At 38.6% G+C, this 15116-nt stretch overlaps 2 protein-coding genes across 5 annotated transcripts in view; one reads left to right on the top strand and one right to left on the bottom strand.

Moving 5' to 3' along the window:
- LOC309865787 (endogenous retrovirus group K member 7 Env polyprotein-like) overlaps nucleotides 1-15116 on the top strand; it is a 1143634-nt gene that overhangs the window by 943996 nt on the left and 184522 nt on the right. The gene's annotated exons all lie outside the window — the stretch shown is intronic.
- On the bottom strand, nucleotides 272-9109 carry LOC309865780 (butyrophilin-like protein 1). 2 transcript variants are annotated; one of them, XM_082732590.1, is made up of 9 exons: nucleotides 8735-9109; nucleotides 6332-6682; nucleotides 5255-5536; nucleotides 4913-5113; nucleotides 4370-4390; nucleotides 4256-4282; nucleotides 4045-4071; nucleotides 1933-1959; nucleotides 272-1270 (listed from the first exon to the last, which is right to left on the bottom strand). In XM_082732590.1, exons 1-9 carry the CDS (start codon nucleotides 8814-8816, stop codon nucleotides 747-749), a joined length of 1542 nt encoding a protein of 513 aa, XP_082588716.1. In that variant the 5' UTR covers nucleotides 8817-9109; the 3' UTR covers nucleotides 272-746. The 2 variants fall into 2 exon arrangements, with proteins under 2 accessions (XP_082588716.1, XP_082588717.1); XM_082732591.1 differs by lacking the exons at nucleotides 4256-4282; nucleotides 4370-4390 and having other exon boundaries at nucleotides 8735-8974.

The raw sequence follows: 15116 nt of genomic DNA, 5'->3' as shown, positions 1-15116 counted from the left end.
TGTCGGGGACTGCCTCCGGCCGGAAAAGTCCCCACCATTACAAGAAGGAGCTTGGCTCACTGCTAGCAAAATACACTGCAAGTATACAATGAACTTTCTGGTGAAGCCCGCCTAAAGGAGGACATAGTTATTGGCTGTATCAAATTTAAGCAGCATAGTAACAGGACTCTCATTGGCTCTCCCCATTGCTTGGCCCCTTATTGGTCACCCTGCTGCATATAAGCTAAGGAAGTTGATTAAATAAACGGAAATGAAGCATTAACACCATACTAGGCTCATTGTCGTCCTTGTGGGCCGAGGGCGACACTTTATTAGACAAATACAGAACTAGAGTATTACAAACATTTTAAAGCAAATTGACAGAGTAATTTTAAGTATATTGAATAATTTTAAGTATATTCTAAGTAATTTAAGCATATTGAATCTAACAATAAGCTTATTACAGCTTGTAATTATATCCATTTTTTTTTATTGACTTCATTTTTCCAGTAATTTATCCTGGAAAAATTATTTGTCTGTGATATATTAGATATAAAATAAGAAACAGCATTTATAACAATAAAAATTACAAACAAAAATTTTTGTCTCTGCAATTAAGAAACAGTGCTGGTCATGGGGACTTATGGAGCCTCAAGTCAAGAGGACTCATAATCAGTGAACTTGAGGTCACACATCAGAACTGTCTTTCTGGGGTTTATAGAGAATAGGCTATTGTCTTCACTGTGTAAGTTCTTCCTCTAGGTCACTTAATATTGCTCATATAGGGAATACTCCATGGATTTAATGTTGAAGTAAGGATAGAGTGATCCAGTAAAGCTTTCCTGGTTAAAGGAGAAGATGTGGGTACCGTGAGTCATGTCATAGAAAGAAATGTCTTTGTCTTCATAATCCAAAAAAATCACAATCTTTTGTGGATAATTTTCTATCTTGAGATCTTTTTTCAGGGAAATGTCTTGAGGGCCACAGATGAGAGCCCTGAATTTACATTCTTTCTTTTCTAAGACTCTGAATTTCTTTTTTTGTAGCTTTGTGGATAATCCACTCTTGCCTGTGAGCTTCTCATAAATGCCTAGAGTCCACTCATCAGTGTCCTTAATATCCACTTCCCAGTAATGTCTTCCTGAGGTGAAGTCTTCCTGATTTAGTGTGATAAGGTTGCAGTCTCCTCTCTTATCACTAAGAGATAGATCCTGTGTTTCCTCTCTGAAGTTCTCTTTGCTCTCTGGGTCACAATTATTCTGATGGATTTCTTGATTTATCGTCACATTGGCTGTGGGAAAAGAAAAAGGAAGGGAAGGGCTAACATTACACATTTTAGAAGACCGTTGTGCAAGTGAAACCTTAGAGAAACAGGATCAAATAGTGAAAGAACACCTGTCCTCTGGATGTGTGTGTGTGCTGGGGAAGATGGAACTATGAGGTGCTCTCACCATGGGTTCAATGCTACTTATCTCACCTTATCTTACTATGCTATTATCAGTATCTTGGCAGAATGCAGGAGTGAGCTGTGACTTACAGTGCTTACTTGACAATAGTGTTCTTTCTTAATTATCTACGAATTGGAACTATGTTCTTTAATTAGTAATGGGCTCCATGTCAGCTGACCTCTTTACAAAGAGCAGCTAAGTTACTCTCATCATCTTGAGTACTTTTTATTCAGTTGGGGATTTCCTTCATAACCAAGTGGACCCCCCCACCTCAATAGGTGAGAAACCATGCCAATATATGAAGGTGTAAATACAACCAGAGTACCTAATCCTAGAAGTAATTCTCAGTCCAGGCCAAAATTAATGATCTTCATGTACTTCCCTCTCTTTTATCAGAATAGTGGTTCTTCTGTCTTTTCAAGTAGGAGATGATGTTAGGAGGGAAAAATGGGATATCAAAGAGCAGGTTGGAAAGGGGTCCAAAGATAAACAAAGAGCCACTCACCAGGCTGGAACTTTTCCTTCCTCCAGTCTGAAAAAGAGCAGTACAAACTGAGACTATGATGGAAACACAGCCACAGAATGAAGAGGAGGGTCACACTTCCTTTCCTGGCTCATTACTGTCTCTTCTCAGCAATCTTTCCCTTCTCCTCTGAGCCCCTTGAACTCTCAGTATCTAGAAACTACAAGACAAAGGGTGTACTTTCTCTGTCCTGCCTCAGATTAGAAATGATCCCCTCATTTGTCCCAGTGCTGAGGAAGTAAGTCTGGAGAACTCCTGGAGCATGGTCTAGTGTTCTAGGCACCTATGCTTTTAAGACCTTTGTGGCACTCCTCATTGAGGATGAAAGCTATAAAATGTCCTTTTATTTTACTTTATTTTATTTTATTATTTTATTTCAGGGGTTTCCCAGGCTATGGCCATGTAAGAGTAGAGGTTTAAGCTTTGGACCAAGGCTTTTAAACTGGCCTTTTTAAATTGTAATGCTTGTAATCACATTTTTAATATTTTCCTCCAGAGACAGACTCTTCATAAGGAATAGAACTACATCTGCCTCTGCCTGGCGCCATTTCTCTTATGGCAGGTCTTGTGATTTTATTAAAGATTGGATATATTCTTAGTGTCTTGGGGCTCTAGGCAGATAAGAACTTATCCATAATTCTTGATGGTCTCTCACTTAGCTGCCCACTTCTAAGAAGGGTAGCACTCTATATATAGAATGGATGAATACATGAGTCAAGAGGGCCTTCTGTGATCTCTTCATCTTAGAGATAAGAAGGCTGAGTTCAAGAAAGCAAAAATGACTGAATTCCTCAGCTGTCATTGATAGAGGTGGAACAAAAACTTGTATGTCCTCATCCTTACCACACTTTGCTCTCTCCTCTAGAATCATGGGAACATTTTAAAGCAGCTCCTGAAGGAAAATCTTAGTAGAGGGGCACCTGCCTTTGGACCATATCATGATCTCAGGGTCTTGGGATTTAACTCTATGTAGGGAATCCCTGGTTAGTGGGATGTCTGCTTCTTCTCTCCCTCCTCCTTGCTCATCCTCTTTCTTTCTCTCTCTCTCTCACAAATAAATAAATAAAATCTTTGAAAAGAAAAGCAGAGAAAAGAGAAGAAGAGAAAGAAAAGAAAGAAAAAATTAGAAAAGAAAAAAAAGTAAAGAAAAGAAAAGGGAAAGAAAGAAAAGAAAAGAATAAAGAAAAGAAAAAGAAAAAAGAAAAAACTCTTAGTTGAAACTGTTTACCTGACTTTAACCTTTGGGAGGAGCACCTTGACCCTATCGTATCAAAATACTTATCAGGCTGTGTGTAGTTGCCTGGTTCTTAGCTTACTTCCCCCAGTGGATTTCAGGGTCAGAGACCATGGATTATGCCACCAACATCTAGCACAATATCAGGCATATAAATGATATGTTTAAGGAAATACCTAGCATGCTTTTGAGGTCTAACTCTGTATTACACATGCACATACACAGTCTTAAACATATGTAGTACATGGACACAGATATTAGAAGATATAAAATAGCCAGTTCCCTCTACCACCAGATAAACACTTTTATGATGATATTAAAGTATTTTTGAAAGACTGTTTTTCAAGCTTTTCAAACATAAACCTTGTTCCTGTGTATTGAACTTTACTTTGATTTTTTCACATAAGTAAAATAAATAAAATAATAATTAATTTCTTCTTCCCAAATATAAAATATGTTAACTGCTCTTTTGAACTTTATTTCCTGTATGGAAATGCTGCTATCATATAGGGTGTCCTTTATTCTTCCTAAATCCCACCAAAATTGCTCTGGTTTCTGTGTCTTCATTCTCTATAGTGGATGGGTTAAAAATTTGTGTTGAGTCCTACTCTAGCCATGTGGAATTCACCAGTCAATAGTTATTTTTTCTTTATAATTAGCTGACAAACAATTGAATATTTGACCTTCCAAATAAAAAAAACACTGAAGATTGATACCAAATAATTCTTCACAACTTTCAGGTGTGTGTGTGTGTGTGTGTGTGTGTGTGTGTGTGTGTGTATGTGTGTGTTTATGTCTCTACTTATTATACCTGGAATATTAGAGGCACATGGCAAGACCTAATCCAGAAAGTTACTTACCAGGATACAGCCAGGCCTTCTTCCAATCTAAAACAGAAAAAATCCAGTTAATACAAGGCAAGACATCCAGAGCCTCACGTTCTTCTCCCCGTCCCTTATTTTTTTTTCACAAGTCATTATTAAATCTTTCAGTCTTAACCTCTGAAGAGAGGAAGCTGAGAAAGTATTGGACATCAAAACATTGAGGGGTATGGGAAACCCAGTCTCTCACCTCTAAGGTATAGTGCCTTTCGCTGTTCTGAAAGAAACAACATTCAGTGAGAGATCTACAACAGATGTGGAAAGGGGAGCAAATTCTACACAGGGCATAAGAAGCAAGACTCACCAAGCTCTGCTTTGAGGTTCTCTGAAAGAAGAGAGATAAAATCCATCAAATTGGGTTTTAGCTGCTCTTGATTTCATGGAGTAGCTGAATGGATTCAATGTGGCCCACCTTTAGGAGTCCCATAGCTAAGTAGGTGGGAAGGATTAGCAAACACACATGTGGACTCTAAATGATAAGTGCTAGGAAAAGTTACATGGGAAATGTTATAGGGTCACTGAGGAAGGAGTGCCCATGCTTTGTGGGAATTCAAGCTTTCTTAGGTGTTTCAAAAGCTAATTCTGGAAGGAAGAATAGGAGGAGAAGATGGGGAAAGACATTTGCACAAGGAGAAACAACACCACAGTTTGGGTACAGACCACTGCCCACAACTCTCCAAGTTTCCTCCATGGTTTCTTCTTTTCCATAAGACTCCAGCTTTATGGAATTTTGGTACTCCATGTTTTCCTTGAGGTCCCCTTTTACAACTTTTATTTCCCCACCCACCTTATAAAACCTGCACCCCCAGCTTCTCCATGAACCCTATTTGCCCTGGGGTCACAATACCTTTGGCCTTAAGTGCTGTTTTCTTTTCATTTTTCATCTGATCTCTTTCACGAGATTCTCTTTGCTTTTTCTTTACTTCTCTTTCTTTGGCTTGATGTTTTCTCCAGCCAGTGTAGCTGATCCCAAGGAGAAAGAGCATGAGCACAGGGACTGTCCCAGCCAGGGCTGCCTTCCATGGGTCCATCCTGGGGAAGAAGGGCTCTGACACAGGCAAGTGAAGACATAGCGAGGACTAGCCTGGAGGCCATCCTGCCCTTTCTCCAAGGCTCCCTCAGCCCTCCTTCCTTCCTCCCTACCCTCACCACACACCCAACTCTGATTTGGGGTTTGTGCCTCACTCACCAGGAAGGAAGATTGCTGATGCTTTCTCCTGTCCAGAGAGGGGATTCTGGATGGAACAGGTCACGTTGCCCAGAGAGCTATCTGTGACCACAAGAGATGCTTCCACACAGAAAAGCCCATCTTCATCCTGGGTCTGAAACTCAGAGAGGGACTGTAGATTCACTCCCATCGTGTCACTCCACTGCACCCTGGGTTTTGGGAACCAGCCATCTGCAGAGCACAACACTCGGATCCCACCATCCTCAGGTCCCATCATACGAACATGAGGTGCAGAGCCCAACCCTGAAGAGAAAAGGTATGTTTTTTGTTTGTTTGTTTGTTTGTTTTTTAATTTATTTTTTATTTATTTTCAGCATAACAGTAGTCATTATTTTTGCACCACATCCAGTGCACCATGCAATCCGTGCCCTCTATAATACCCACCACCTGGTACCCCGACCTCCCACCCCCTGCCCCTTGAAAACCCTCAGATTGTTTTTCAGAGTCCATAGTGAGAGAAGGCATGTTTAAGGCCTGGAATCCTTGGGGCTCTGGAGTCCCTGAGGCTGAAGGCCAAAATGCCCTCACTAGACCGATAGGTAAACTGAAGCTCAGAGGTCAATAAACCTCTCACAGTGAATGTTAGGGCAACCTGTGATTCAGGCTTGAAATCAGCTTGATGCCTTTGCACTATACTGAGACTAAGAGAGCTTGGAGTCATTTTAAGGAGAGAGAAAAAAGGTACAATTGAAGTTAGAAAAAAGAGTTTAAGCCTTCAAGTTTAAGCCTTGTCTTTCTCTACTGAATGGATGAAAACGAATATCTGAGGGTGTCAGTACCTGTCTGAATTAATACAATCAATTAATTTTCTGGGGCCTTTTAGGATACAAAAACATATTCAGAAATATTGCCTTTTTTGATGTTTAAAAGTGAATAGAGCATATAGTCTTAGCATCACTGTATGCTTTAAGAAACTGACATTCTGCAAGGTAAATTAGCATATCAATATATGGAAGATCATAAGAAATGCCAGGTTAGGAATCCAGACATCCTTTTTCTCTTTGCTTCACACCATGACACTGGACCAGGTTAACATACCTATAACATGCAGCTCCACAATAGCCTCTTGGGAGCTCTGACCATCCATAAAATGACACCAGTACTGGCCATGATCAGAGGCACGAACATGTTGGATCAGCAGGGCCACACCTCCTTTGTTGATGGAGTCCCTCACGAACTCTGTCCTGCCACGGTATTCCAGCATTTGTTCCCCACCTTGTTCCTGTCCATTCTGGTACACAAACACAGCGGGGGAGAGTTGGTTTCGGTACCACCGAATGTGCATGTGGGCAGCACTCTGCTCAGGGGACAGCTGGCAGGGCAAAGTGGCATCTGCCCCTAGTAGAACCATGATGGGCTCAGCTGGTCCCTTCACAGAAAACCTGGACGCTGCATGAAAACCAAAGACAGATTGGGGAAATGAGTGAGGGCGGATGAAACAAAAGACCCATATGCATTTCTTTCTTATTTGCATTGTTTTATATGTCTTAAAATATATATCTCATAATAACTTCAACTATGTTCTCCAGAGGTAACAACTACTGATAGTTTGGTATTTGAAAGGACCGTTTTCTATGCATTTACTAATAGTATTTATGTGTAAGTTATGTAAAACCTCAAAAACTAAATAAGAGATTTATTTAGAATTAAATGAGGCAAAGTAAGTTATTAAGCAATTATACCTTCTTTTGGCAGGAGAGGAGCAAAGTTACTTCTCTCCACACTCATCCCTTTCTCTCCCAACACACAACTCCTAAAAGGATAAGTAGCCATTTCTGATTAAAGATTTAGGTTCCTCTGTGTTGAGGGGTGAGGAAAAGGATTAACAGTGTTTTATATCAAAGTGAAATGTAGAATTTATAAGGTTAGGTCGCTTTTTAATTTTTTAAAAATAACTCTGAATGCTTAGAATCATAAGGAATAGTTTTTCATAAAAAACATTTTCTTGAGAGGACTTAGAAGCCAGTGGTTCCAGGGTGTAAGAACAGGGCAGTCTTTATCAGAGAAGATGGTTGGATTCCTGGGTCAGAGAAGGAGGAGGCTGCAAGCCAAAAATGGGGACTTGGCTTAGCTTTGCTAATCTCCTTTGTCAAGTCACTTAAACCATCTGTTTGCAACTTACTTTAGTATAGAAATCAATAACTAAAAGGTGACTGATGCCCCCTGGGCAAAACTTGCACTGGCAGAGGCCAAAGATATTGTGGCTCTTTTGAATGGTCAGAGATTAAGGGCCCACAAACGTAGTGACCCTGGAGTGGGAAGAATTCAAAAAAGGCATGGCTGTGAAGGGGCCCAGGAGTGTTGCATACAAACGGCAAGGCCACGTGGGATTAAAGGAAAAATTCCATGGCCAGACTGTCCCAGAGAACGTGGATCAGGCAGTCTTGGGCAAGGAGCATGACACTGGCCATTAGGCTGGATGAAGGCTGTGGTGTCCCTTCTTTTGTATTTCTGTGTAAAACCCAGAGTACTCAACAGATACGTGTTCTTAGTTAACTGATACATGGCTACTGGCTATACATGTTCTATGAGTCATTTAATTTAGGAAAGGGTATTTGACATTGCTTATATCTACAATGCTGTATAAAAGTTACTCTGTTTCACATAAATGGAATCACTACATATCAATTTCTGTAATAAGAAACATCCAACCATTTTAGTACATATAATTTAGCTCTGTTGTTTTTGACATTGCCTATACCATTGTGTTTAAGCTTTTCCTGTATCAGGGTAATATTTATATTGCTTCCAATTTATTATTATTATAAACAGTCCCACAATAAACATTTAGTACATTATACATATACACATGAGAGAGCTTTTCTTTATGATAAATTCTTGTGGAATTTCTGAGTCAACATGTGTAGAAATCAAACATTTTAGTACTCCCTGCCTAACTGACATCAAATTAAAAAGATTTTAATGAAAAATGTCATTATTATAATCTCATAGCTGGTTTCTCTCCAAACCTTGAGTCTGAAAACTTTATCCTGAGAGCCTTTTCTATTTTATGAAAGAAGGACTCAAGTGCCAGAGGGGGGAAAAATGATTTGTCAAAGAACATAACCAGGGATTCCAAATTTGTTGTACTCATACTTAGGTTTTCTTGGCAATGTGAACATTATAAAGTATATTTTTACTGATACTGCTTCACTGAAATTAAGCAGGCTAAAATCACCCATAGTCAATAAAGATTTAGCTAAACATTACAGCTATAGTTTTATAAAATCTACCCAAAGCAGTAGGGGTGTGTATCCAGTCACATTTTTAGCCAGAAACTTCCAGTATTCTGTTGGCACAAACACAGCTACAGTTCCCCCCAATATAACTGTCTTTGAGAGGAACTACAAGACAGTTGATGAATGATCAAGTTTTTTCATCATCTGAGAAGAGCCGTTAAAAACAAGTGAATATATAAAGAGAAGGAGAGAGAACACTGACCTGCTGAGCACCATGTAGACACCTGGAGAAGGAGGAGAAGGAGGAAGAAACCAGCAGGAGAATAGTCTGCAGAAACCACCATCTTCAGAGCAGAAAGTGAAAGCACGAAATGTTCACTCTGACAAGGAAGTAGTCTGTAAGAGAAGGTGGTGAGAAAGACACCAGAGTGAAAACTTTCAGGGCGGGGGGAGCCTCGTTCAAAGATTTACTTTTATACACAGTTTTTTGGCTGTGCTTCTTCACAGACTGCTACCAACTCCAACCCTCCCCCAATGGATTTTCCCTCTCTCTCTTCTTTCTGAAAACCATTTTCCCTGTAGAAAACCCTAAACCACTCTCTTGTGTCCTGTGGGCTTTCTTGAAATTGAAATTGAAAAGGAATTCCTTTTGAGAAGGAAGGCAGACACAAAATTAGACACTCCTATTGGCCAATCTAACTTCTTCTTTCTTGCCTTCGTTCATTGATTCATTCATACATTTACTTATTTATTTTTACTATAAACACTCTTGTGGCTTAACTCCAGCAACTCCAGCTTAACTCCAGCAAGAGAAGAGAGTTTTCTCACTGTGTGACCCAGAGCTCAAACCCTTTTGTTTTTAGGACTCACAACTTCCACAGACACACCTCCACATCACCACACATTTCTCTCTCACCATCCAGATAGGGCCAGGAGGCTTCCTGGACCTCCTTATTTCCTCAGTTAAACTACAAGTCCCAGCTCCAGAGACATGGGTACCTGGTTGTTCTTGTGGTCAGAATCCAAAGGTGTGATTGCAGGAGCTGGGAATATAGGTTTCTAACCCATCCCTGGACTGTAAAAATATTCTTAGGAGGGGGGACAAACAGGGCTACCAAAAGACACCGACATGTGAATGCTTCTTCTAGAATGGGTCCAGTAAGAAAGTCACAGGTGGCCTGCAACTCTTGCAGTTACTGTGAAAGTGGAGGTAATAAAAGTCATCCTAGCGGACTTTGGGCTGGGTGCAGCTCTGGAAATATAGGAACCAGAGTGCACTTTGGTCAAAAATGCTTAGTGTAGCTTCTTCCTCCTACCTGCAAAGGGCTGAAATCACATTATTCAGAGAGGGAGAATCCTCTTCTTGTGTGATATTCAAGGATGTTGGTCACCCCAATGTTTAACTTACAAAGTTAAACGATTTAGGGAAGAACAAGAGATACAAGAGCTTTCTTCTACCACACCCTAATTGGCTTTGGAAACTGTGCAGGAGAAAATAAGAGGTCAGAAATGGAGGGTTCTGTGCTATGAGAAGATTAGGGCTGTCTTTCCAAAATCTTAGGGCTCCTAAAAGTAAAATGGGAATAATAACACAACTGTATAGTCTTAAACATAGAATGTGCTCAAAAGGGATTTCTTTCCACTTCAGATTTTTTCCAAGTCCAAGACCTGTTTTTGCACGTTACACGAGGTTTACAGATAATTAAGGACACAAATAGCAATTGCATAAATATTAGCATATAAGTGACTAATAGTCTGGTCAAAGGGATACTAAAATCTTAAATAAATATTCTCTAGAAACAATGAGGTACATTTGACTTTTTAGAAATCATATTTATGAAAATATAATTTGCATACAATTGAATGTATGGTTTTGAAATGTACATTTCAATGAAGTTTACAAACGTTTATACTCATGTAACCACCACCTCCCTCAAAATATAGACCATGTCTGTCTGCCTCTTGAAAATTTCCCTCATCTTCATTTTCAGTCAATTCATTCCAGGAAAAACAAACAGTATTCTGACATAAATCACAATAGCTTAATCTTTCCTATTCTAAAACTTCAAAAACAGTAAAAATAAATTGTACAGTATGTGCACTTCTGTGTTTGGTTTCTTTGGATAAACAAAAAGCTTTTTGAGATTCAACTGTGTTCTATTTGTCAGTAAATTTAAAAATTTTCATTGCTGCATAATATGACATTGTTTGAAAACAGTATATTCTGCAGTTCTCTTCATGGCTGCCTCCCCACCTTACTCATACCCTGCTGGCCCACTCAAGCCCTCTCCTGCCATGCTGGGCAGCCCTCACCACTGAGGCTCTTTTGTCTCACTTGGGCTCCGACATCCACCTAATAGTTTAGTCTGAAGTATTTGGGAATGAGAGTGGAACACTGAAAATAGTAATGTAAGTGTTAAAGTTACTATTTGGGGCGCCTGGGTGGCTCAGTGGGTTGGGCCGCTGCTTTCGGCTCAGGTCATGATCTCAGAGTCCTGGGATCGAGTCCCACATTGGGCTCCCTGCTCAGCAGGGAGCCTGCTTCCCTCTCTCTCTCTCTGCCTGCCTCTCCATCTACTTGTGATTTCTCTCTGTCAAATAAATAAATAAAATCTTTAAAAAAAAAAAGAAATTATAAAAAAATAAATAAAGTTACTATTTGCCTCTTGTTTACTTTGAATTTTGTGAATATGCTTGTGTGTATATTCTATTCTAAAGTATAAAAAGATTAACATACATTCCAAAAGAGCTAGAAAAATAAATGTGAAAAATTCACATTAATATCTTAGATATTTTTCCCAATAATAGAGAATTGTTTGAGGAAAGTCAGTTAATCTGTGGAGAATATTTTAAGAGAATTACATCATAAAAGCATTCATGTGTTTAAGGAGAAAGGTGAAGGGAGAGGGAAAAGGAGCTCTTTGATATTATTGACTTCAAAAAGCAGTTTTAAAATAGCCTAAACAGTATTGTCTTATTTGCTTAAAATATGACAGGTTAAACTCTAAAATCATAGAAAAATGATAGGGAACTTATATCTGAGTGATACAAATGCTGATTCTATTTTTTTTTATTTTGCTTATCTCAAATTCTCAGATTTCTCTCACATGAAAATGTAAATAATATGAATATGAAGATTTTTTTAATGCAAATGTGAAGCACAATAAGAAGGATTCATTTGTAGGAAATTCAGGACTAAAGAAATAATTCACATTCTTGGGAGTGGAAAACTAACTTAAAATAATAACCAACTAGAAGGGTCAGATACCAGAGTAGACACCTCTACAGGTCAAAATATTGGTCTAGAGCGCTGGGTATTGCATCAAAGTGTTGAATCACAAAACTGTACACCTGAAGCTCCTACTGCACTGTATGTTAACTAAGTGAACTGTAAATAAAACTTAAAAAAATATATTGGGCTAGAAAAATGGGGTTACTGGATGCTTCCAGAATATGATACTTTAAATCAAAGAGATAACACTTAAGAAACATAAGTTTAATTAAGCATACTAGATCCAGAGCTTCAACAGTTATTTAACAGGTTTTCTGAACTGGGAAGCAGATTAGGGGCCAGAATCAGAAAAAGGACACTTCAGAAAGCATTAAATTAATGAAGAAAAAATTCCATTTACATATAAAATTTTTTAAAGTTTTAGAACTACATACAAACAAACAAAAAAGCCCAAAGTCTACAGTCCAGAAAACCCATTATGTAGAAAAGAAGAATCAGCTTCCATCATACATCTGTCACTTTGGATTCAATACTACAAATATAGCCTTTACATTCCTGAGTAGAAATTAGAATAATCTGGGTACCCTCGGTGGCTCAGTGGGTTAAAGCCTCTGCCTTCGGCTCAGATCATGATCCCAGGGTCCTGGAATCAAGCCCTGCATCCAGCTATCTGCTCAGCAGAGAGCCTGCTTCCCTCTCCTTCTCTCTGCCTGTCTCTCTGCCTACTTATGATCTCTCTCTGTCAAATAAATAAATAAAATCTTAAAAAAAAAAGAAATTAAAAAGAAATTTAAAAAAAAGAAATGATAAAATGAACATCTAAATGTAAGGACAAAAGGAAAAAATTTCTGGACCAAGAATCAGAAATTTCTGCCTCACAAAACTTGTCTTACGTAAAGAGTGAAGGTTGCAAGTTTTGAACACAGGGGCTTGGAGCAGGGAGAAGGTTCAGAGATACATTCCAAGTTCTGTTTATTCCACTTTGGGTAGACACTGTTATTTAAGTTGGAGTAAGGGGAAGGGTCGGTTTGGTACATGTTGTCTGTTGAAGTTAGCTACCTAGGAATGGAGGAGCCATATGCTGTCTTTATCTGTGTTTCTCTTTTTCTGCTAGCCTCTCCCACTAGAGTAGGTGCCTCAAGGGAGACTGTGGTCTTCCTGCGGCAGTGACTTATTTCATAAACTTAAATTCAAGTATTATTCACATGCATGTCAAATCCCTGACTGCTTAGAAAATGTAAATCCAAATCTCTACTGAGATTAAATACTTGAACAAGTTTCAAAAAGAATACTTAAATAAGCAGATATTTTGGAGTTTGTTTATATAAGAACACCTGGGAAAGATCTGACACTCCCAGCGCAGTGGGGAAAGGGACTCCATAAGTGTCACACCGGGTCATTTCTAATAACTCATCTTAACTGCCTGCAGTGGATTTATATTAATAAAAAATAAAGAGAAATTAGTGGATCACACAAAGTCATAAAGATTTGGTATAGCATAGTCTATATAACTTAAAACCTCTATAACTTCATTTATATGTTCTATAACAGTTCTGTTCTCTTCTGACTATAACTACAAATTTCTTTTTTTGAGTTCCCAACTGATTTTGCTCTTTTAAAATCCAGCTGTATGTTATTAGCACCATGCAATACTTGAAAGTCCATGTTGTTAATGAATGTATCTATTTGAAAAGATATTTTTGTTTCTTTGAATGATTTCTCCCTGAATGTTTTTATTTTAAAATAATGGTGCAATATCTACAATTGTGTTAGAATATGTCTGGTTTGTAATAATTTATTTCTTATTTTGTTATGTATCTTATAAACCATATATAGATGTTCAATCTTAGATACAGAATTTCAAAAATGTAGATTCAAGTTTTTAAAATTTTTCCAATCTCTAGTTCAGAATTTCTTTCTGTGATTCTAAGCAAGAAACAATTATTCTAGAATTCATGGAACTTGAAGGATCTTCAAAACTAAAATGAGTTAGGTAGGTAAGGGACAGAAATCTCATCCTTATCACTTCCATTATTTATAGCATTGAAGGAAAATCAAAGTCTCAGAGAATAATTTGGGGAATTTTATACTGTTTTTCTTTTATCCTGGTTAAGATGGATAAAATCCAGATATCAGTGGAGAAAATTTATGTCTGCAAGAAGATTCAGAGAGTGTGACTATGCCCATGTCTTCTCAGTTTCCTGCCTAATGGAATGAGGGGTCCAACAGGAAGATGAAAATTCATCATCAGAGCAGATATATTGTGGTAAGTGAGCAAGACATTAAAATAAAAATATATAATATTTTAATAATAATAATATAATAAAAATTGCTAACAAGCTATACTTAAATTATAAGTTATTGACACTCTTCTAAGTGCCTTAAATACATTCGTCTACTCTTCACCCCAAACTTAGAATAGATACTATTATTGAACACACTGTCACATGAGGAAACTGAGGCATGTGGAGGTTGTATAACTCATTCAAAATGATAAACTGTAAATAGCCTCATCAGTTCGTCAAGTTCTAATACCTATGCTACTAACCTAGACAATATACTTCTTAGAAAGAAAGAAATCACTTGCTTTTGAACTCCTCTATACTTTTTAAGTATGTCCTCATTAGAATGACTTATTATAAGTGACAGGTCAAAGTTTGTTTTCTTTACCTTATTTTACTTTCGGTTTTGAGTGTGTCAGGGTGGCCAAAGGGAAGTATACTGCTAAGGGATTCCGTGCAGGGGCCATCTTTTTCTCAGTTGTCTGAACTCCCATAAAAAAACCTGGCCCCATGATTTGTAAAGTCTGATATCTTCTTGGCATTTTGGAGAAACTCTCCTAGGAGAGACCTATGGTCAGCCAAGAACAGGTGACTGAGAGGAATGGCAGAGAGTATTTATTCCTGGTGCCTGTGGCCATGAGTCTGAGAAGTTTCCAGATGCCTTCATCTCTGTAAGAAGAACATAAAAAATGTGAGTTTTGTATTTTGTGGATGATGGGCAAGAGAGAGAGAACTGAGAGCATTTGGGCAAGGATCCTAGGGGTTGGCAGAGGACAGGCCAAGTTACAAATGCTCCTCCATCATATAGGAATGTGGGGAGGGGGAGGGGGTGGAATTCACTGAGGCCAAATTAATGTTTGTGCTAAACCCATCTCTTTCTGTGGTTGCTCATTGCCTCCTCTGTGTCTCTTTGTCCACCGGACAAGATGTTCTTGAGTTAGAAAAGAGATTAGAGAGATTGTGGACATATTTTTCACTGCAGAACATGGTTGTTAAGATGAAGAATGTTGGGGTGCCTGGGTGGCTCAGTGGGTTAAGCCTCTGCCTTTGGCTCGGGTCATGATCTCAGGGTACTGGGATCAAGCCCCACATCGGGCTCTCTGCTCAGTGGGGAGCCTTCTTCCCCCTCT

Source organism: Mustela nivalis, assembly GCF_964662115.1.
Source record: "Mustela nivalis genome assembly, chromosome: 5".
Lineage (NCBI taxonomy): Eukaryota > Metazoa > Chordata > Mammalia > Carnivora > Mustelidae > Mustela > Mustela nivalis.
The sequence above is the reverse complement of the archived record's forward strand: the minus strand, read 5'-3'. Positions and strand labels throughout refer to the sequence as shown.

Coding starts and splice junctions, on each gene's coding strand:
- LOC309865780 (XM_082732590.1), bottom strand. CDS start 8,816: ATGGTGGTTTCTGCAGACTATTCTCCTGCTGGTTTCTTCCTCCTTCTC. Junction 4,391..4,912: donor AACAGCACTTAAGGCCAAAG/GTATTGTGACCC, acceptor CTCTTCTTTCAG/AGAACCTCAAAGCAGAGCTT. Junction 4,072..4,255: donor AAAGGCACTATACCTTAGAG/GTGAGAGACTGG, acceptor TTTCTGTTTTAG/ATTGGAAGAAGGCCTGGCTG.